Source organism: Trachinotus anak, unplaced genomic scaffold, assembly GCF_046630095.1.
Source record: "Trachinotus anak isolate AG129_WGS33_773 ecotype Australia unplaced genomic scaffold, CSIRO_AGI_Tana_v1 ptg000025l, whole genome shotgun sequence".
Taxonomy (NCBI): domain Eukaryota; kingdom Metazoa; phylum Chordata; class Actinopteri; order Carangiformes; family Carangidae; genus Trachinotus; species Trachinotus anak.
In genome coordinates, this window is record NW_027273876.1 from 13,474,691 (window position 1) to 13,496,869 (window position 22,179).

Sequence of the window (22,179 nt, forward strand, 5' to 3'; positions counted from 1 at the left end):
AAACTGATTGGCTGCGGGAACAACGTGGGCGGGCTTATGCGTCTTCTGCCGCCGGGGATTGGTTATTCACTTACAAAAAGACTCTGTGAGTTCCTCATTGGAGAAGAACATCGAGGCTTGATTGGTCAATGCGGCTGGCGCCAGAGGTTTCCATTAAGTTTTGAATTTTCAAAGCGGGGTCTTGATTCACTGCGTTTCAGTGCAGGCAGGCAGCAGTTGTTGTTACGAGTTAGCTAGTTATAAACGTAGGGTTTGGCGATAAATATAAGAAGAATGGCTGACCCACTGAAGGTAACTTTATGGTCATTTCGTTAATTATATATGCTAATAACTTGCTGTGAAACTAGCTAACCGTTATTTTACGTGTTAGCTACAGAGGAACTTCTTAGCAACGGTTACAGTTAGCTTGCTAACATCGTGTAGCACAACATTAACATAATCATCGTTAACGATACTTAAAACAAAGTAATGCAACATATAAAAGGCACATGCTGTTGTTTTTTTAAAACAGCAGTTCTTAATGTGTGTCTGTTCGGAAGGTAGTAACCCCCCCTCTCGACACATGGCAGGACATCAAATGTTATGTAGCCCAAAATAATATAATCCATGACATTAACGCCACAATTAAAATTAGTTATTTAGTTTTTTAAAACTTAAAAATCTAAATGTGTTAGCAACGCTAACATTAGGCAAAAGCATAATCTCTTGTCAGCAGTGTTTAAATTTCCAAACAATATGATCTCAAATTGGTGAGGTAATGATAGATAGTATGACTTACGTTCGTCTTATTTAAAATAAAACAGCAAATGGTAAGCCCCAGCATGTCTAACCTTCTGAAGTGTCCTTGAGCAACACAATGAATCAGGTCACAGCAACATGAAAGAGGTGTCTTGTAGACTGTGAACAGATTATTGAAGTTTTTCAGTGGGCGTTATTGTTCTCACTAAATACCCTGAGGTTTTTCAAATAAAACTCGAGAATGAAGTATTTACAACCATGTTAGGCTGTTTGTGCAAATGGCATTGAAGATGTTGTTTGTCATTGTATGAAGGTTGCCTTTAACACAAATAGATGCCCTGCTACTGTCTTGCCTGCAATCCAAGAAAATTCACATAAAAGGATAATCCTGTGTCATTCACAGCAAACCTTCTTTGAAAACAAGCCGGTGCAAAAGACAAAGAAAGATCCGAAACGGCTGTCAGTGGAGAGGATCTATCAGAAGAAGACACAGTTGGAGCACATTTTGCTTCGACCAGACTCCTACATAGGCTCTGTAGAGCCTGTCACCCAAGTAAGAAGTCACACTGCTATGCAAGTGTCTTTTTTTTAATTGATGGCTTCTCTAAGTAACCTGTATTGATTTTAAGTCCTTCAGTAAATCTCACAGGGGCTGGCGTGAGGGTGGGCTATTTCAGATATTATCTGAAGAATTTTGCTCTCACTACAAAGTTGCAGGATGTCAGGCTGCAGGAGAACAAATTGTTAATGGTTAATATTATATGAATTTTTTTTCCTTAGCAAATGTGGGTGTATGATGAGGATGTTGGACTGAACTGCCGTGATGTGACATTTGTACCTGGGCTTTACAAGATTTTTGATGAGATCCTTGGTGAGTAATTAATTTTAGATGGTGTATAATCTAAATGGACAAAATCTTTGTCATCTCATGCCAGGTCTATTATAATGAAACTATTTGTTTTTATCCTCCCTACAGTAAATGCAGCTGACAATAAGCAGAGGGATAAGAACATGTCCTGCATCAAAGTCAACATTGATGTGTGAGTAATAAATAATACTGTAGGACCAGTTAAGATCTCAGAATATCCTATAATCCTAACACACTGTACCTTGGCTTGTAGGTTGTTATATATCAACAGCTTTCCTAAGTATCACAGAAATACATAATATAATATAATAAATAAATAAATAAATAATATATGTGTGAACAATCTTTTCCTTTTAGTGAAAACAACACCATCAGTATATGGAACAATGGGAAGGGTATTCCTGTGGTGGAGCACAAGGTGGAGAAGGTCTATGTGCCTGCTCTCATCTTTGGACAGCTCCTCACCTCCAGTAACTATGATGATGATGAGAAGAAAGTCACTGGTGAGAGCCATTGTAGAATTACGAAGACACATTTGTTGGTTGATTGATGTATTTAAATGAAAATGCTGTTTGAACAGCCTGGATTTTATTTGTGTAGTTTTGATCATCTTTGGTTCATCATTGGTTATAACATGTTTCTCACCAATGAAATTGCTGTGATTTGGGCCCAATGCCAATGGTAGACACAACTTTACAATACAATCCAACAGTGTGAGCAATAGGTGCAGTTTAATGATCAGGCATGTTTTAAAATCTTATGTCTAACCATAATATCTGAAATATTTACTTGTAAGTGAAAATTACAGCAAATTCCCCCAAAATGTTTGTTATAGTCAGTAATAATTAATCAATGGATCATTGCACAGACTCCTTGATAAGAGCACTGATCCAGATACAATGTTTCATCATAATGGAGGTTTGGGAAAACTATGAATATAAGATCCAGGTGGTAAACGGAAATGTAATGTAAAGCCGCGTATAGGGTTTTGTATAAACTTGCCACAAGCAAGCTTGGTATTTATCAGTAGACCCTTTTCTAGCATCCTAACCCACATTTTCACACCAATACTTCTTCTTCAGGTGGACGTAATGGATATGGTGCTAAGCTTTGCAATATCTTTAGCACAAAGTTCACTGTCGAGACTGCCTGTAAAGAGTCGAGGAAAATCTTCAAGCAGGTGAGAGGAAGACCAAACTACATTTGCTCTTTTCTATTCATTGCATCCTATAAGGGGAAAAATGTAATTTTACACTAAATCAATGTTTTCCACAGACTTGGTATGACAACATGGGCAGGGCAGGGGACTCTACCATCAAATCATTTGATGGAGAGGAATACACATGCATCACCTTCAGGCCAGATCTACCCAAGTTTAAGATGAGCATCTTGGACAAAGACACAGTGGCTCTGATGACCAGGAGGGCCTATGACATTGCTGGATCCACCAAGGGTGTCCGTGTGTTTTTCAATGGCAAAAAGCTGCCAGTAAGTTAATGCGCTGTTTCACTCTTCTGTGTTTTATTCTTTGCCTGTTGCTTTCTGTCAAACACCTATCAACTGTCTCTTTCCAAATTAGAAATGGGTTTTATTTGTCCTTTCAGATATCAATAATTAGATAGAAATTGTCAACAAATGAAGAGACCACTTCTACAAATGTCAATTTTTAGTTTTAAGTTTCAAGCAAACTGTCTTCAAAAAATGTAACCATTTTTTTGTTTGGTTTTTTTGGGGGGTTTTTTCCAAGCATTTAGACTGATACTGTGTATTATTTTGGCATTTCTCATTTTCTTTTTAACATCAACTTTTACATAGTTTTGATGTAGGAGAGAGTTTAAATGACAACAATAACACCGTCACTCTTTTTCTATCATTTTAAACTGCCTGCCTATTGAGTTTAAACTCCTTTGACTTTGCTGGTGATTACCTAAGCCTGTATGGCTGAAATCATGTGATTTAGACTAAGACAGTCACTCTTGTACTCCAGATTACGGGCTTTCGTAGCTATGTGGACATGTATGTCAAGGACAAGGTGGACGAGCTTGGTGGTACCCTCACTGTGATCCATGAGGCTGTCAACGAGCGCTGGGAGGTCTGCCTCACCATGAGCGAGAAAGGTTTCCAGCAAGTCAGCTTTGTCAACAGTATTGCCACAACCAAGGTAATGCCTCAGTGTTTTAGCTCTTGTGTAGAGCATTTGGGTTTTAGTGTATTTTATATATATGTGTATAGTTTGTGTTTGTGTGTGTGTAATGGAGTGATTGATACACCTCCATGACAAACCCATAATGTAGATCTTTTTTATTAGTCTTTTGAAAAACTGATTGTCAATTTTAATTTTATCTAATTTTGTCAGTCCTGTTTAAATGTACATCTTAGAGCAGCTATGAATCATTTTAAGGCTGACTGAACTAGTAGACCAGGTTCCTTTGGCAGCTAAGTAGAAGTTTGGCTCCTCTCCCAGCCACTTTGTGTCACTGTGATTAAGACTTATGACATTTATTCTGTAAATGGGATTGTATTTTTGTCCTCTGAACCCAGGGAGGGAGGCACGTTGACTCTGTGGCTGACCAGGTGGTTGGTAAGCTTATTGAAGTGGTGAAGAAGAAGAACAAAGCTGGGGTGGCTGTCAAGCCCTTCCAGGTACAGTTACATTGTAAACTCTGATCTTATTTATTTATTTATGTTTTATGAAGCTAGAATTCACTCATTACATTGTTGTCATAGTAGCTGGAGCAATACTGAGTAGCTAAATTTAACATATTCCAAATATTCTGTTAAAAAAACCTAAGACAGTATACCTCACTCCCTCTCCATCCAGGTGAAGAACCACATGTGGCTGTTTGTTAATTGCCTGATTGAGAACCCCACCTTTGACTCTCAGACTAAAGAGAACATGACACTGCAGCAAAAGAACTTTGGGTCCACCTGTCAACTCAGTGACAAGTTCATTAAACAGGTGCTAATAAAAAATTACTGAATTTCCATTCTTACCCTCAAAAGTGTAATCATCCAGATTTCACTAATTCCTCTTAATTTTTCGGTCTCCATAGGCCACATCCTGTGGGATTGTGGAAAGTATCATGAACTGGGTGAAGTTCAAGGCTCAGTCCCAGCTCAACAAGAAATGCTCAGCTGTCAAACATACAAAAATCAAAGGGGTGCCTAAACTGGATGATGCCAACGATGCAGGTACTGCATACCAAGCTCCTGTCTGTCCATATCAGTCTGGCCATTTATATAATGTCCTGTGATAACCATGTTCTCTGGCAGGTGGGAGGAACTCTATCGGCTGCACACTGATCCTTACTGAGGGAGACTCAGCCAAGACACTGGCTGTGTCTGGGCTGGGAGTTGTCGGCAGGGACCGCTATGGCGTCTTCCCTCTCAGAGGAAAAATGCTCAACGTCCGGGAGGCGTCACACAAGCAGGTTGGGCCCAATGGAATTTTGCTCAGTTATTAGATGGCAGCTGTCTGTTTTTACAGATGCATACAGATTCATAAAAGGTGTCAGTAAAATAAAATAAAACCATATTTAGTGTGATCGTTTGAATGAAACATTTTGAGCTAAAGCAGGAATAAATGTTTTTATTTCACATATTACTGTTTAATTATGAATTTCTGTAAGTTGAGAACAAAACTCCTAAAAATGTAAATTGTTTGGTCTTCCCTCTCAGATTATGGAGAACGCTGAGATAAACAATATCATTAAGATCCTCGGTCTTCAGTACAAAAAGAACTACAGTGACCCAGAATCCCTCAAGAGTCTGCGTTATGGCAAGATCATGATCATGACAGATCAGGTGTGTTTGCCCAATGTAGTGATGTGTGACATGTCTGTTTTCTGTGCTTTTGACTCTTACCAGTTTTAGTTCATTTGTTCAAGTGGCAGTGTTGACTAAACTGTATTCTTGTGACTGTGACAGGATCAAGATGGCTCCCACATTAAGGGCTTGCTGATCAACTTCATCCACCATAACTGGCCGTCGTTGCTGCGCCATAATTTCCTGGAAGAGTTCATCACCCCCATCATCAAGGTACGTAATCTCACATGGTGTGTTGGTCAAATTTTGGTTGAAGTTGCCAGCCACTCACAGGGATTGACAGTTGAATGAATGGAAACCCATTTCCCGCCCTGATAGCAATCCAATCTGTAGTCTGCTTGAATTTGCAACAATACTGCCATCTGGTGATAAAATCCTGGAGCTCTTTGAACAAATTAATCTTTGATTTTGGTCTGTATTTTTATTGTAATCATGTAAACACTGATATGACAGGATGTAAAGGTGTGAAATAGTTTCAGACTTTCTGTTTATCTCTTTAGGCATCTTACAAGAAAACCCAGCTGTCTTTCTACAGTATCCCTGAATTCAATGCATGGAAGGAGAGCCAGTCCAACCACAAATCTTGGAAAATCAAATACTACAAAGGTTTGTTACAAACCCCTGTGTGGTAGTAAAACAGACAAGTAAGCAACCCTTCATATCTGACAAATGTCACGGTTATAGTCTTGTGCGTTATTATTATTATTATTATTATTATTATTATTATTATTATTATTATTATGCTTTATCTAATGGGCTCTCTCTTCCTTTGTGGACACAGGTTTGGGAACCAGCACATCGCAGGAAGCCAAGGAGTACTTCTCTGAAATGCAGAGGCACCGTATCCCATTCAAGTACTCTGGACCTGAAGACGATGAAGCTATCACCCTTGTAAGATGTTACACATCTGTTTGGCTCATCTGGGGGAGGATCGCATCGAATTCAGTGTTTTTTAGACTGTACACCCAAAGGATACACTATAAATTATCCCAAATTTCAGAATATGATTCGTATTTGGAGCATAAGTATTTTATTATTGCATCCTCTTTTTTGCCAGGCCTTTAGCAAGAAGAAAGTGGAAGAGCGGAAAGAGTGGCTGACTAATTTCATGATCAACAGGCGCCAGCGCAGAGAGCACAACCTGCCTGAGGTAACGTAAAACATTTTTGTTGAACATTATGAGAATTATTTCTGTCTTGTGTGAAGTTTCACTGTATCTCTTGCTGTCTCTTCACAGGAGTACCTGTATGGTCAGACCACCACATCACTCTCTTACAATGACTTTGTCAACAAGGAGCTGGTACTTTTCTCCAACTCTGACAACGAAAGGTCAATTCCTTGCCTGGTGGATGGTACGTGAGATAATTATGATCAAGATCAAAGTTGTAACACTGAGAGTGTGGTCTAATGTGTGTGTCTGTGTGTCTGTGTGTCAGGTCTAAAGCCTGGCCAGAGGAAGGTGTTGTTCTGTTGCTTCAAGAGAAATGACAAACGGGAAGTGAAGGTGGCGCAGTTGGCTGGCTCAGTGGCTGAGATGTCAGCCTACCACCATGGAGAGGTGAGACGACTTTACACTTGAGTGAGCTGGTTTTACAGTTAGTTTACATTAGTCTTTTCAGCACTGAAAGTACACAGTTGTTTGCTATTAAATGACTACCAATTGTACCATTTATATATGTGGAAAAACAGTTTGCCTATAATTTTTTTAGTTACCTCAGCTACTTTGCTATTGGACATTTTCCTTCAACTTTTACATTGGTTAAATTTTTTTTTTTTTTTTTTATTTGTAGAGGAATAAATGCAAAACAGCCTCTCATTGCAAATATGTATTGTACTGACTGTGGCAAGAAATTCTAGCCATGTTTTGATACAATTTTGATAACACTGAGTATTTAATCTCTTAAATACTTTTCCTTTTCAGGTCTCTCTAATGATGTCCATCATCGGTTTGGCCCAGAACTTTGTGGGAAGCAACAACTTGAACCTGTTGCAGCCTCTGGGTCAGTTTGGAACCAGGTTACATGGTGGAAAAGACTCCGCCAGCCCTCGATACATCTTCACCATGCTCAGGTCAGCAGTTTCCCTGCGTCCTACAAAAATAGTCTGAAGCTACAGGCCTCCTAATTTAATTTCACGGTTTGCTTAGTCAGTGATTAACTCAAATTCTCCCACCTTTCTGTCCTTCCAGCCCTCTGGCCCGCCTTGTTTTCCCACCTGTGGATGACCACCTGCTCAAGTACAACTATGATGACAACCAGCGTGTTGAGCCAGAATGGTACATGCCCATCATCCCTACTGTGCTGGTGAATGGTTCCGAAGGTATTGGCACAGGCTGGGCCAGCAAGATCCCAAACTATGACATACGAGAGATCATCAGCAACATCCACCGTATGCTCAACGGCGAGGAGCCTCTGCCCATGGTGAGGACAGGAAATGACTTGACATTGCTATCTTGTGTCCTCTGGTGTACAGAAACAAAAAAGGATGTAATTTTTTGTTGTCCCATAGCTTCCAAACTACAAAGGCTTCAGAGGAACAATTGAGCAGGTGATGGACAACCAGTTCATGAACAGTGGAGAGATCGCCATCATTGATTCCACCACCATTGAGATCTCTGAATTGCCTGTCAAATCTTGGACACAGGTTAGTCACAAAAACTTTATCCTTCCTCTTAGGAATGTATTCAGGGTGTTCCATTCAATTCTGTTAATTTTAAGTACTTTTGAGACCATTAATGACCTCTATACTGTATGTCATTTCACATTACTTTCCAGGCCTACAAGGAGAATGTGCTGGAGCCAATGTTGAATGGCACAGAGAAGGTCCCTCCTCTGATCACAGACTACAAGGACTACCACACCGACACCACTGTGCGCTTTGTGATCAAGATGACAGAGGAGAAGCTGAGGGAGGCAGAAGCTGCCGGCCTCCATAAAGTCTTCAAACTGCAGAGTCCACTCACCTGCAATTCTATGGTAACTGCTGCCACTTATATGCACACATCTAATATTCCCACGACTACGGATGACTCCGAACCTTAGTGTTTGTTTTTTACCCCCTTTGTTAGGTTCTGTTTGACCATGTGGGCAGCCTGAAGAAGTACGAGTCTGTGCAGGATATTCTCAGGGACTTCTTTGAGTTGAGGATGAAGTACTACGTGCTGAGAAAGGACTGGTTGGCTGGCATGCTGGGGGCAGAGAGTGCTAAGCTCACCAACCAGGCTCGCTTCATCCTGGAGAAAATCCAGGGCATCTTGGTCATTGGTTAGTAGCTTGATACAATTTTAGCTTGAAGCACATACTGCAAGTTAATTTTAAAAACATACAAACAAGAAAGATAAAAGTTTGTATTTTTACATTTCTGCCCACTAAATGTGAGTTATAGTGAGCTAAAGTGGAACATCTGAAACTGTAACAATTATAATGGCAGTCACAGTTTAGATCATTGCTTTAGCCATAATTGTGCAGATTGTGTGTTTTGATTTTTCCTTGATCAAAAGTATTAATACTGTTGATCTACTTGTAGAGAACAAGCCGAAGAAGGAACTGATCCGCATGCTGCAGCAGATGGGCTACGACTCTGACCCAGTCAAAGCTTGGAAACAGGCTCAAGAGAAGGTTAACACTTGATTCAAATGGCTCTCAGCTACATCAGTGAGGAATGCTAAATAATCAGCTGCCACCTGAGCAAATAATGTTATATATCTGTGTTCATGCTTTTAGAATGAGGAGATGGAAGATGAGGAGGAAGAGGAAGGAGCAGAGAAGGAGGACACCAGTGGGCCGGACTACAACTACCTGCTGAGCATGCCCATGTGGTTCTTGACCAAAGAGAAGAAAGAGGAGCTGTGCAAACAGAGGGATGCTAAGGTGTGATGCTCTGCTGCAGATGCTATGCTGCAATCCTACCGATGGTTCCAATGTAAAATTTAAAATTGGTCTACCTCATCTAAACTATGTCCATTTTTGACCAAACTGCTGTTTTATAGATGACAGAGCTGAACACCCTGAAGAAGAAGAATCCAGAAGACCTGTGGAAGGAAGACCTTGCTGCTTTCTCTGAGGAACTGGAGGTACTGACTCTTTATCTTTCCTCACTTTGTTTTTCATTGTTGTTACTGCGTGTCATCAGTCACATACGATCACATACATTGTGTCCACCATAGCTTTAGCCAAGGATCACCAATATGTATATCAAGTGTTGATCCCAGCCTCTGGAAAGCCAGGTTACATTCAGTGATGTCATTGTCAAATATTTTGCTTCTCAGTCATCCATTGACCTCCATTCTTTCTTGTCCTCAGCGCGTTGAGGAAAAAGAAAAAGAGAGTGCCACCATGCCTGGTGTAAAGAAGACTGGAAAAGGCAAAGCAGTGAAAGTGAAGCAGGAGACCCTGCCTACACCCCAGGGTCGCCGCGTTGTCCCTCGTGTTACCAGCACCATGAAAGCTGAAGCTAACAGGAAGGCTGACATTAAGAAAGGAGAAGGAAAGAGGGGCAAGAAAATCAAGGTATATATTTTCAAAATTGGTGTTTGAAAAGAAATTTCAAACTTATCCATACTGTCAGAAACAAAACTCCTTTGCATGTTGTAAGTCAGAGGTCTGCATCACACTTGGATACAGTACAATCTCCAAATGAATTTAGCTTGACCTTATTTCTGTAATTGCAGAGTGAAAATGTGGTGGTTAAGATGGAGTTTGAAGAAGATGCAGAGAATGTAGGCCCAAGTGAGGAGCTTGGCTTGGCTGCACGACTGAGCAAGAAAACGAAAACCCAGCCAAAGGAAAAAGGTGAGGTATCGGAGATAAGACATGACATATATGCTTTAAAAATTTACAGCAGCAATTACTCCACTCCCCCAACCATGATAACAAACTGACTTGGGTGATGTGTTGTCATAGAGCTTGAGGTGCTGAAAGAATATAAAGTTTATATTCCGAGTAAGATAAGCACATTGACTTGTACTGGATGTTAGTTGAATAACTGATTGCAATGTGGTGCCAAGATTATGTGGATAGTGCTGGCTACATTAGTTTGCCAACAACATAATAACAACTCTGCATCTGTATTGTGGTTTGTTCAGGGAGACGATAAAATATTACAGATTTTTTTAAATGCTCTATCTAGACTTACTGTTAGGCTTCATTGCATTTTTAATGACTAACATACTTCTCCACAGCAGTATCAAAGACGGGCACGCAGAGCACTCTTCAGTTCAAGCCTGTTACCAAGAAGCCCAAGAAGAGCCCGTGGTCGGACAATGAGTCTGACAATCTGTCTGATAGTGAAATGGAGGCAGAAGAAGTGGTTGCCCCCAGGGAGCGTGTTGAACGCAAAACTAAAGGTGAATCTGCTAGATCACCCTGACCATCATCATCACTGATAGTTCTATTGTAAAGACCCTGTCTCATCCATCTGTTTGCTCATATACACTAAATACTCTTAGCGCTTCATTTACCCAGACTGTGAGGCAAGATGAAATCACTCCAGTGTGTTTTGGGGTTTTGAATTAAAACACTGATAGAAGTAATTTCCTGAGGCTATTTAAATTTCTTATCTCAGTTTACTGATCTTTGCAACAACTGCTTGGTGACTCATCTGTTATGGGGCTCTCGTAAAACAAAATTCTCATACTCATTTTTGTTGGAAAATAAATCAGTAATACATGACAGAATTGTTAACTCGTCTCATTCTGTTGCTCATTTCTTTAGCTGCAGTGAAGTACAGCATGTCAGACAGTGAAGATGAATTTGATGACTGGGGGAAGAAGGATGCTCCAAAACGCAAAGCTGTTATCAGTGATGATGATACCAGCTTTGCCCCAGAGCCCAGCACCATGGCTGACAGTGACATGGATTCTCCAGCTCCACCTCCCAAAGCCCCAGAACCTGTGTGAGTATGACACAACAGACTTGATTCAAAAAGCTTTTTTCACATCAAGGTTTCTTCAGTCAGTTTATTTACCTCAAATGTCTTCATTCCTATGCAGGAAGAAAGTTCCAAAGAGCAAATCAACAGTAAAACGAGCTGAAGTCAAGTCAAGCTGTAAGTATTTTCACAGCACACCCATGTGATGAGTTTGAGAAATGTTCAGTCCGTGAGTTTTAATTATTTGCTCTTTGTGGAACTCGGCAGCTCAGTCGGATGATCAGGTGCCTGCATCCAAGGCTCCAGTTCAACGTAAAACCAAAGAGGCTGCCCCAAAGAAAGCTGCAGCTGCCAAGAAACCAGCTGCACCCAAGAAGAAGGCTGCAGGTACTTATACAAGTGTTTAACCTAATTACAAACAGCTCAGTATGACGGTATGTCACACAGACTGAAGAGCAGATGCATCAGATGCATAGTTAAAATTCAAAAGTTGTAAATGTGCTATTTTTTTTCATATCAAATGATAGTAAGTAGTAGTGACAATTACAAAAGTTAAATTGTAACAATAGGTTGCCACACATTTCTTGTAAGCACATGTAGATTAGGCACATAAGAAACATGATGGTAAAAAAGTAAATAAATAAATTACACACATCCTTCCCTTATCTATATTCAGTATGGTTTGTTTTTTTCTGTTACTTTCTCTCAGATGTGAAGCAGCCGTCTATCTTGGATGCTCTCTCTAAGGCCAAACCTTCATCCAACACTGCTGCTTCCAAGAAGGTCCCTTCATTTGACTCCAGTGACTCGGAAGGCGAAACTAAATCTGCAGCTGCAAAGGCAAAGCCTGTTCTCAAACGGAAGCAGGCTGTCAGTGACGACTCCGACAGCAGCAGCTCAGGCAACCTCATGTCACGGCTCAAGAGCAAAACAGCTGCCGGCATCAAGGTCAGCTTTCGCATTGATTTCTGATTTCAGGAAGGCCTTAACAAGCTTTCATGCTTTTAGTTGATTCATTTATTTAGGCATTGTATTAATACATTATTATGCCTGAAAACCTTCTCTGTAGAAAACCAAGAAATGCATTGAGGATGACAGCTTCCGGGTGTCAGACCAGGAAGCAGCAGCTCCCATGGCTGTGGCACCGCGGGACAAGCCCTCACGAGCCCGGAAACCTGTAACCTACAACCTGGACTCCGACTCAGATGAAGACTTTTAAATTTTAGCCTTTAAGACAGTGTTCATATAGGCACTTATTTTTTTTTATATTAAAGACAAGTTCTTTAGTAAGTTATACATACACCTTGTACCATGATATTAATATGGCTTCACTTTTGTTACTTCACTAAGCATGTTTGCATTTACTCTCATGGCTTAAATGGACCTTAGACCTGCAGTCTGTTTGCGCTAAAAAAAATGTGAATGTTGAGGGGGAAAAAAAGTTAAAAAAAAATTTCTGCTTTTGTAATTAACTTGTTTTGTCTTGTCTTGTAAATATTTCAATGGCTGTTCATTTTATATGATGAAAAATAAAGCTAACGTGTTTGTACTGATTGTGCAGTGTATGAAACCCAACTCGAAGGTTAACCTCTGGTGTAATATACAAGTCAGGGTCTGAGGCGCACATCTGACAGGTACACTGGTGAACAGGTCATCGGGAAATTAGAAACAATCATAACAAAAAGAACAAATTTTGATCTTAAAACCACTAAGTCCAATTTAAAAACACTGCTGGTCATTTCTAACTGAATGAAGCAGACTGCATGAACAATTAATTGGGGGGCGCTTTAGTCATGTTACATGTTCTCATGTTATCCCTTGTGACGAGGGAAATTGGTGGTACAGCTTAGAATATATCCTTCCTGCCATTTAGGAAGCTCTTTGAAATGCTCATCAAGAGTTAGCCTTTCTTGGGTAAACATCACTTCTGTCTGGACTCTAGATGGTTGCAGATTAGGACTTAACAGGAATTTCCTTAACTGTTGCCGCCCTCTCAATTAGAAGTGCTGCAAACCTAAATCATTTGCCATTTGGAGAGAGCTGGTATGGACATGAACTTAACGCCTTGAGTGGACACAATTTTTTGTTTTGGTTTTCCATCGCTTTACCTGAGGACATACCTGAGTGGCAGTAGACAAACGAGACGAAGTTCATCAGAGGAGTTAGGTTTTGCATGTCTCTGCATAAGGTAAGTAAAACAGCCTCGGTTGAACCTGTTTTGTCATCTTGCTGCAATTGATTTGTGCAAAAATGATGCATCTCAGTTCGATTTCAGACCAGCTATAAGCAAACCAGCCAGTGTTCTTCCACAAGTAGCTGCTTGTGGGCGACTGAGAATGTATTCATAAATTCTGAGCATTTAAAATGAAGTTCAAATGTGTGGAGAATAACCAGTATTAAGCGTATTTCTTTTACGCACAACCATAATGTCCAAAAGGCATTGGTCAGTATTCGAAATGGCCCTAAATGATTTTTACCTTTAATAATAGCTGATTAAGAATTGACATTATAGCAACTATTGTTTTTTCAGGTGCCCCAGGATTAAACTGTTTTCTCTTACAGTCTCTTCAAATGAAAAGAGACATACCTTGGTGTTTATTGTTTTATTCATTGAGTGATATGATTGATATGCTTGAATTGCTGTTATTGCCGGTGGTATAGTCGTGTTACATTTTTGGTTGTGGGCCATTTGAATGTGAACCCTGTCACCAAACCTTGCACCCCAACCCTAACCCTTTGACCTGCAGATTAGTCTCACTATGAGTTGTGAATTGAGCATTATGAGATATATCTTAGTTCCTTTTTTTAATTTTTTTTTTTTTTTTTATCCAGCAACAGCATTTGCCCTGCCAAGGACAGGTGGATCAATCTCCAGTCATACCTGACACAGCGCTGCAATCATGGGTGAATGGAGCTTCCTCGGTGAACTCTTTGGTAACCTCCAGGCGCACTCGCCGATGCTTGGTCGTTTCTGGCTCTTACTCATGCTTGTGTTTAGGATACTGATCCTGGGAACTGTTGCCAGTGACTTGTTTAGTGATGAACAGGAGGAGTTTGCCTGCAACACCCTCCAGCCAGGCTGCAAACAGGTGTGCTACGACATGGCCTTCCCTATCTCCCAGTACAGGTTCTGGGTGTTTCATATCGTCCTCATTGCCACACCTTCCCTGGTTTTCCTCATGTATGCCATGCACCACCATAACAAGAGGAACAGCCGCCCCAAAGTCATCCAAATAGGTAGCCAGGAGTACAGAGAGGCTCGTCATTTAAGGAGGCTCTACATTGTCAACGTGGCCTTCCGCATAGTGGCAGAAGTTGGCTTTCTAGTGGGCCAGTGGTTTCTGTATGGCTTCAAGGTGGAGGCCCAGTTCCCCTGTAGCCGCTTTCCTTGCCCCTACACAGTGGACTGCTTCACCTCCCGCCCTGCAGAGAAAACTATTTTCCTCTGCTTCTACTTCATTGTAGGGGTGATAGCAGCGGTTTCCAGTTGTGCAGAACTCTTCTACAGCTCCACAAAGCTGTTTTGCTCACGCCAGGGGCCCTCGTCCCTGGAGCACCAATGTGTCTGCCAAAACCTCCACAACTTGAAGCAGGAGGAAGCAAAAGCGGAGGTGAAAGCAAAAAGAAAGACAATGTCAGACAGCGAGTCCAGCAGTGTGAGGCAGAAGGGAGGATCGCTGAGTAGCAGCGCCAGCAGGAAGTTCTCCAGCATCGGCTACAAAAACAGGAGAGGCAAAAATATGAGCAGCCGGACGCTCACGGTGTGATTCAAACATGCATGAGTCTCTTTTTTATTTATACGTTATGACTGTATTTCTATTTCCTGTATGCCATTTCATCTAGTAACTATTGCATAATATGTTAGTGATTCAAGGAGTTATTATGTTGGGAGACATAAGGAAATGCTTGGGAGGTAGTCACAAGATAAGAAAAGAAAGCAAAGACAAGAGTGATGATAAGACAGATGCATGCAAGGCATTGTTTGGTCGGTGACTCATAAGAGACTGTAAACAGTTCAGGAGGGAAAAGGCCCTGGATTACACTTGGTACTCTGTTCAACACTGATTGCATCTTTGTTTCAAAGAGAGGTGATTGTACATCCCTGTGCCGCACCCTGTCTTTCTGCACCATTTGAGCTTAGCTTTACTGGGGAAATGGGGAAATTAATTGAAATGAAAAAGTCGAACCTTTTCCTTTTTTCATGAGTTGAGCTGGTCCGACAGGGAAATAAGTTATTTTCTGTATTATGGCACTAAACATTTGCACACTGACATAGCAAGGTTGTAAGACTGTCCTTGTCTGAGGTCTGGAACTACTTTATAAAGGGTTGTAGGTAATGACTTTTACTAAAAACAACTTTTCCATTGCCAGGTTGTGAAAAGTGCCTTTGACTTGACCTCTAACCTCTGATTGGACTGAATGATCACAATACCCTCTGGAAAAAGGCTTTAGAGGACTAAAGATCAAACCATTCATTAACAGCTTATCAAACATTATAAGTTGTATCCATAACTGTGTTCTTACCAAATAGAAAGTATTAAAACCAACCAAAGGGATTCTTCTCAATTTTGCCACTCAAACATTGTTCCTATTGATGGCTTGTAACTAGTCTATAGAGCATTAGTAAATTATCGCCTAAACATTAATATATTGATTAGTTACAACTTGCAAAAACCTTTTGAGGGGTAATTTATTTTAAAGTAGTGCTCAGTTTTTTAAACAGGGACAGTCAAGGACAATATGACCTACCTACTTCAGAACCTTTTGTGAGATTTATAATATCATGCACTTTCATTATTCTCACCGACTGACGTGTGTTACCTGCACTTCTGTTCGAGACAACACTTAAATCTACAGAAAACTGTAAGGTTTTGGTTAAAAAATGTCATTATCATTTCAGTATTGTAATATTCTGAAAACATGTTATCTATTGAGAAAGTTGTATGTATTATTATTATTATTTTACCCATCACCTTTGAGTGAATTCATTTAACAGAAGGTTGGCAGTGGTATTGAGGACCACTAGATGGAACTGTTAGCTGCCTCACGAGCGCAACATTTGGTCAAACCGTGCTGTCAGTGAAGGGAAGTAAATATTGGAACAGCAAACCACTTGCAATAAGGGAGTGTCCCACATATCCCACTGTCAAGGCACATCTCAAACACTGGCTGGAGTCAGACCAGATCTGTGATCACTGTTAACTCAGCATGTTGCGTTTCTCTTTTCTACATGTCTGTTATATGTTTGTATTTTTATATTTTGACTTGTAATGTTCTTGTTTCATGCCACCTGCCCATTCTTGCTACAAATACACACATGAAAACGGTTTCTGCTTGAGCAGCACTATAAATGTGCCGGTTGAGTACAAAGCAGTTCCTGTAGCACGAGAGGACTTTCATTTCCTACAGTATGTTTCTGTTTGTGGCTGTGAGAAATCAGCCACCAGCATCAACAGATATTTAAACATGCTATAGTTATCCTTCAGTTTTACTTTTACGTTCCACTTGCTTTGGTGTAAAGAACTGAAATAAAACCAGCCTCATTTCATCGCTCTTCACCTGCAGAACATGAATATTAAAGCCCCCCTCCACCCAGAAATGTGTTTCGTGTGTTGTCACTTGGCTCGCGATGATGACCTTCACTGTGCAGAGTGGTACATTTGTTGGTAAAAGGCTGTTTTCACATTCAGCCACTGAAGAGGGGGAAGTATTGTCTGTGCTCACCTTTGGTCTCTGGTAAACACTAATATGTACCTACAGCACAGCTGGTGTGGATATGTTGTTGTATGCAACTGCCACAAGTCAGACGTGGAAAACTGGACGCTGCACAGACATTGAGAATGGACTTTTCCATGAAGTAGGAGACATACTGTTAGTATGAGCATGTGCATATTCAGAGATTTTTTTTATTAAGCGAGAAAAAGTAGATTTTTAACAGGGTGATTATTATTAATAATTCAGAGCAGAGGCAGGGTATCTGGAAGTGGAATTCGCTGGTTAATACTTTCTAATAATTTTCTTAATCAGATCTGTGGGAAAATCTTTCTGGCATTTCAAATTAAAAGACTAAATATAAATTTGACAGTTTACTTCTCCATGGTTTGTCCTTTATGTATGTGACTACGATCCTGTTGTTCCTCTGTGTGTATGTATGTATGCATGTATTTTCTAAAAGCAGATGAAAGGTTTTTGATCTAGCAGCTGCTGAACAAGCATCATAACACCTGCACCATCCATGAAAATACAGTGCAAAATCATTCGAAAATAAACATAAAATGACACTAATCAATTTCCTGGTAACAAATAACAGCCTCAAGCGTTAAGTCGAGCAAATGCTCTTGCATGAAACTGCGTTTTGTAAGCAGCAGGTGGCAGCAGCGAAACAGGAAATGAGGCTCACTTGCGTTATGAGGCCCTGATCTTCAGTGAGATGACTTCATTTGCAGCCACATTATTCCTTTGACAGCATCCACTATTCCAAGTCGTTACAAGGGTGGATTTGTTTTTTCTCGAGACCACTGCACAACGCCGTGACTGCTAAATTCATGGATATTCAAACAGTGTGATGTCTCACTCAGCCATTCCACCTTGAACAAGCTCACAGCTCCATGTAAACTGGATTACTTTCTTTTGTTTTTAATAATGACTTCCACATTCACAGTCTCAGATGAAGAAAATGTGATTTTCTTTTTTAAGACTTCAGCAATCACAGATCCAAGTGGCTAATCTAAACACAAAGTCATCTGAGTACTCTCCAAAGAAGCTTATTTTTGACTCAAACAGTCTTTCCAGACTGCACACACACACACAAACACACACACACACACACACACATACGCGCACACACACCCCTCCTGCTGTTCCCTGGACGCATCATATATGCAGATTGCAAAGCGGTGCAGGCTCTTTGATGTGCATAGAACAGAATTCTAGATGTGTTTTATGTAACCACTGGAGAGGGAAGGAAAGAAGAGTCGAAGAGGATTACCGTCAAAACTTTCCCTGTTTCCTTTTGTATGCCTGCGTCTCTACCTTTTCATGTCTGCCTTGTCAAACTGGAAGCCTGCCTGTTTCTTTCTTTCTATACCTTCTCCCCAGACTTTCTTTTTTTTTTTTTTTTCTTTTTTCTGTGCCTCTCCATTCTTCGCCCTGTCTTTTCTGAATGCGGGGAGGCCTCACTGCTGGAGTCTCTGTCTCAAAGAGAATGTAGGTCATCTGTTTTCAGTCTCCCTTCACACCAACACGGAGGAGGAGATGGAAGCGATCACTACCTCTTCCATTCTCCCTTCACTTTGAGTGAGACACTTCAGGGGCGTCCTCTGTCCCCGGTCCGCTCCACGGAGGCTCTGTCAATACACACCTGGCTGACTGACAGCTCTGCATGGAGCGCCTCCGAGCATCTCACATTCTGCTAAGTCATGTAGGGACAATACTTGAGCAAGTTGCTCTTTTTTTTTTTTTTCCCGAGAAACATCACCCCTGCAGTTTGCTTTCTTTGCTCCAAACAAACAGTATTAACAGCTCACTCTGTTGCATTACCCTTTGATTTGGTTTGTTTACGGCACAGTGCCCAGTTCTAAGCAAATCAAGCCAGTTGTTTACTGGCCTGCGTTTCGGTAACTTGTGACCCAATAATTTTGAGTCCAGTCTCTTGAAATTCGGATAAACATGACGTATTTTAAGAACATGAGAAAATTTACACCTAATTTTAACATGTGCTATAATTTCTCAGTAATTTGCAAAGAGGCTTCCAGGGAATAATAGTTTTATTTGTGACTTAGAGAAAGAAATAGACAGTGTCCTGTGGCAGGACACGTGGTAAGCACCCATTTATTTATTCATTCAAGTTCATTTGAGAACAGCAAATGTGAGTTAAAGTTAAAAGTTGATTTCCAGGCGAGTTTCCTTGAAAGAACTCCTAAAATGTTCAAGGAAAAAATTACTCAAGTAAGACATGACCCATTTTACATTTGTGCATCAGCTGACCTGCTGTGATATAAGGGAGCTTTATATTTTAAACAAAACTTTATGCTAATTTTTGGCAAAAGAAGGTTATGCTGTCAATGGTTTAGATTGAATCATAAATGTATCAGTTGAACACAGTTTCCATTTTTCTTATATTGGATTCCACATTAGAAAGTCTGTTATAAAAACTGTGCTTTTTGCAGTACACTGTACATACTGGCTTCTTTCTAGCAAACTAATTGGAATCAACAGAAAATAAAGCATTACAAAAGAGAACTGTGGAATATGAGCATTTGTCTTCGCTGTGTTACCCTTTATTCTGCTTCACTTTCCAAGCATGACTACCTGCTGGCTATCAGATGTCAACATCTACCCCCTTGTACCTACAAACCCCTGGCCTCATGCCTTGATGTGATGGTTTATTTACTTATAGTCAGGGCCAGATTAACCCACCAGGAGGCCCAGGGCAAAATTAGGAGTGGGCCCCAACTCACTCCTGGGTCCTACCGCACACTGCTGGTTGGTCGGGGGGTTTTTTTTCTTATTTTTTTTGCACAACTATACAAGCGAATGCAACACCAGGAACGCTTTTCAGTACCACTTTTCACGGCAGTGCATCTAGTGGACCTCAAGACATTTTGCTTTAAACAACAAATGTCAACCTCATGGTGGAGCTAGAGGAAATATCAGGAGCTCACTGGAGTTTCATCGTGAATCTCTGTACAGAATGTCACAGAAATCCGTCCAATAGTTTGAATCCATCCTGGAGCCATCTTATAATTTCAGAGCTTGCATAGATGTTTTGTATGTAAACAGTAGTGCGCCCCCGTAAAGGATATTCCTTTATGACCATCTGCAGTGCTGACGATGCCATATGCATTACTGTGTGTACCCTCTGACCTCTGGCCTGCCACACAGCCAGCGACAGAACCGGAGGCCAAGGATAGCGTATATCTCTCTCTTCCTCCAGAGCTGCTGAAGCGCGCCTCCCAAGTTTATGGCGTCACCGAAGAGCTCGGGTCACCGCACATCACACCTCGCCACTCCATCTCCTTTTCCCTCCTTATCCGTCCATCTGCACCCTTCCCCCTCCCTCCGCCTCTGTTTCTCTTTCCATTGCCACAGGGCGCGCTGTGTGAATGCAGCATTTACAGTGAGATACCCTTGCTGCCTCATCTATTCCTCTATTCCTTTCTCTCATCTCCCCCTCCATCTGCTTTCTTCACTTTCCCCGCCTGAGGGGGGGGCTGCAATGTGAATGGTGCACCGTCATCCAAACTTGCTTCCTCTCTCCTTCCTCCCTCCCTTTTCTCTCATTTTCTCAAAGAAAAGACTGTGGCCCACAAAGCCATGTTGCATGAAGTGACCGGGGAGTGGATGGTGATGATGCTCGGCCCCCGCTGACACAATAACTTTGTTTGATGAGGATGATGCTTCTCGGCTGCTCTCTTCGCCCAGCGCGGCAATGTGTTTGACGGTGGTAAAGTAAATTGTTATGGTTCATTTGTAGCTTTGTGAAGTCTGCACATCTGGGTTTGAAGAGCTTCTTTCCAAAACAAGATTTTGCTTGTGTTACTGAAGAGCTGAACCAAGAACATCAGGTTGGAATATTTGAACATGAATACACAGTGTTTTGGGATGGACGGACATCATTTGGCTCTGATTTCTCCTTCTCCAATCATTATTTCCATTGAGTGTGCACATTTTTCTGAGAAACAGAAAAGGGAAATACATATTCCTCTGTGATGACTGTACCCACAAACTGCTGATAGGATGGATAGAGTGCTGTAATGATGGATAAATGAATGGATGGATGGATGGATGGATGGATGGAAGTAAAGTTGGGAGGCCGAGCACTCTCCCCTGGTTTCTGTCAAACCTCCATCGGTGCTCACTTGTTTTGGATGTCCTTGTGGTCCTCGTGGGAGATTACAAATTGTGTGTGTGCACTCAAGTGTGGGCACTGTGTGTCCTTGTGAATTTAAACCTATGCGTGTGTGTTTGTGTGTATATGTGTGTGTGTGTGTGTGTGTGTGTGTGTGTATGTGCCTCGCCCCATGTGTGCAGAGCTGTCCAGAGTGGTGTGCTCAGCAGTCGTGCTCGGCTGCACACTAACACGATGTGACAGGGTAGAAATACCAGTACCGACCGCGCTCTCGCCCACCCACCGTCACACACACCAGCTCTACCCGCCACAGCCACCATCACCCCCTACCCACTTCCCCATCCCCCACTCACTTCCCACTCCGCTGCAACCGCGCCCCCACCCCATTGGCTGTCTACTTCCGTCACTCCACGTCTTCTGCTCAGAGACAGAACCATAAGCCCTCCATGTCCTCCCTCCCCCTTCATTTCACCTCACCCAGAACAAACCTTCCCCGTTCGCCTGCTTACCATCAGTATTACACGGGGTCCTAATATGCATCAGTGAGTGACGTGGTCTCAGATGGGACATATTATGCAATATCCCATTATGCAACACGACATTTTCATATGTTCATCCACCCAGTCTCTTGAGAGGAGTTTTTTTTTTTTTTTCACGACTTTGCTTTCTCTCCTTTCTACTTTCAATATCTTCCTGCTGCTTGGTTGGCTTCCTAAACGATGAACCAAGGTGACAGCCACAGTAGGGGACGAGTCATTTGACATTTGCGATTGTCACAGTTTGAACCCTGACCTCTGTTCCTTCACAGCTGGCGGGTTCAAGCTGATAGGACCAGGAGAAATTTAAATGCCACACTATCTTCTCATCCTCACATCCTGACGTCACAGAACAAGGAGACACCTTTCTTTTAACCTTGAGCTACAGTATCTGGTGAAAGTTGACCTGTCATGCAACACCTTGCCTCATATTTATACCATTACACATTTTCACGCCTGGGTGCTGCTGGATAAAAGCCCAATCTCTGGCCACT

General features: G+C 41.4%; 2 protein-coding genes across 3 annotated transcripts; both read left to right on the forward strand.

Moving 5' to 3' along the window:
• Positions 1-135: 135 nt before the first annotated feature.
• On the forward strand, positions 136-12,846 carry top2a (DNA topoisomerase II alpha). 2 transcript variants are annotated; one of them, XM_071462918.1, is made up of 35 exons: positions 136-291; positions 1,142-1,291; positions 1,519-1,609; positions 1,715-1,778; positions 1,964-2,109; positions 2,689-2,786; positions 2,882-3,094; positions 3,594-3,767; positions 4,148-4,249; positions 4,428-4,565; positions 4,660-4,798; positions 4,880-5,037; positions 5,285-5,410; positions 5,534-5,644; positions 5,932-6,037; positions 6,213-6,322; positions 6,489-6,581; positions 6,669-6,783; positions 6,868-6,989; positions 7,353-7,501; positions 7,620-7,851; positions 7,940-8,074; positions 8,206-8,406; positions 8,499-8,694; positions 8,957-9,048; positions 9,154-9,300; positions 9,420-9,503; positions 9,733-9,939; positions 10,101-10,221; positions 10,611-10,775; positions 11,143-11,323; positions 11,421-11,476; positions 11,567-11,686; positions 12,009-12,247; positions 12,369-12,846. In XM_071462918.1, exons 1-35 carry the CDS (start codon positions 274-276, stop codon positions 12,516-12,518), a joined length of 4,749 nt encoding a protein of 1,582 aa, XP_071319019.1. In that variant the 5' UTR covers positions 136-273; the 3' UTR covers positions 12,519-12,846. The 2 variants fall into 2 exon arrangements, with proteins under 2 accessions (XP_071319019.1, XP_071319020.1); XM_071462919.1 differs by having other exon boundaries at positions 10,614-10,775.
• A 507-nt stretch (positions 12,847-13,353) lies between these two features.
• On the forward strand, positions 13,354-15,205 carry LOC139608825 (gap junction delta-3 protein-like). The gene is made up of 2 exons (XM_071462920.1): positions 13,354-13,487; positions 14,132-15,205. The coding sequence occupies exon 2, from the start codon at positions 14,200-14,202 to the stop codon at positions 15,064-15,066; it is 867 nt and encodes a 288-aa protein (XP_071319021.1). The 5' UTR covers positions 13,354-13,487; positions 14,132-14,199; the 3' UTR covers positions 15,067-15,205.
• The last annotated feature ends 6,974 nt before the right edge of the window (positions 15,206-22,179 follow it).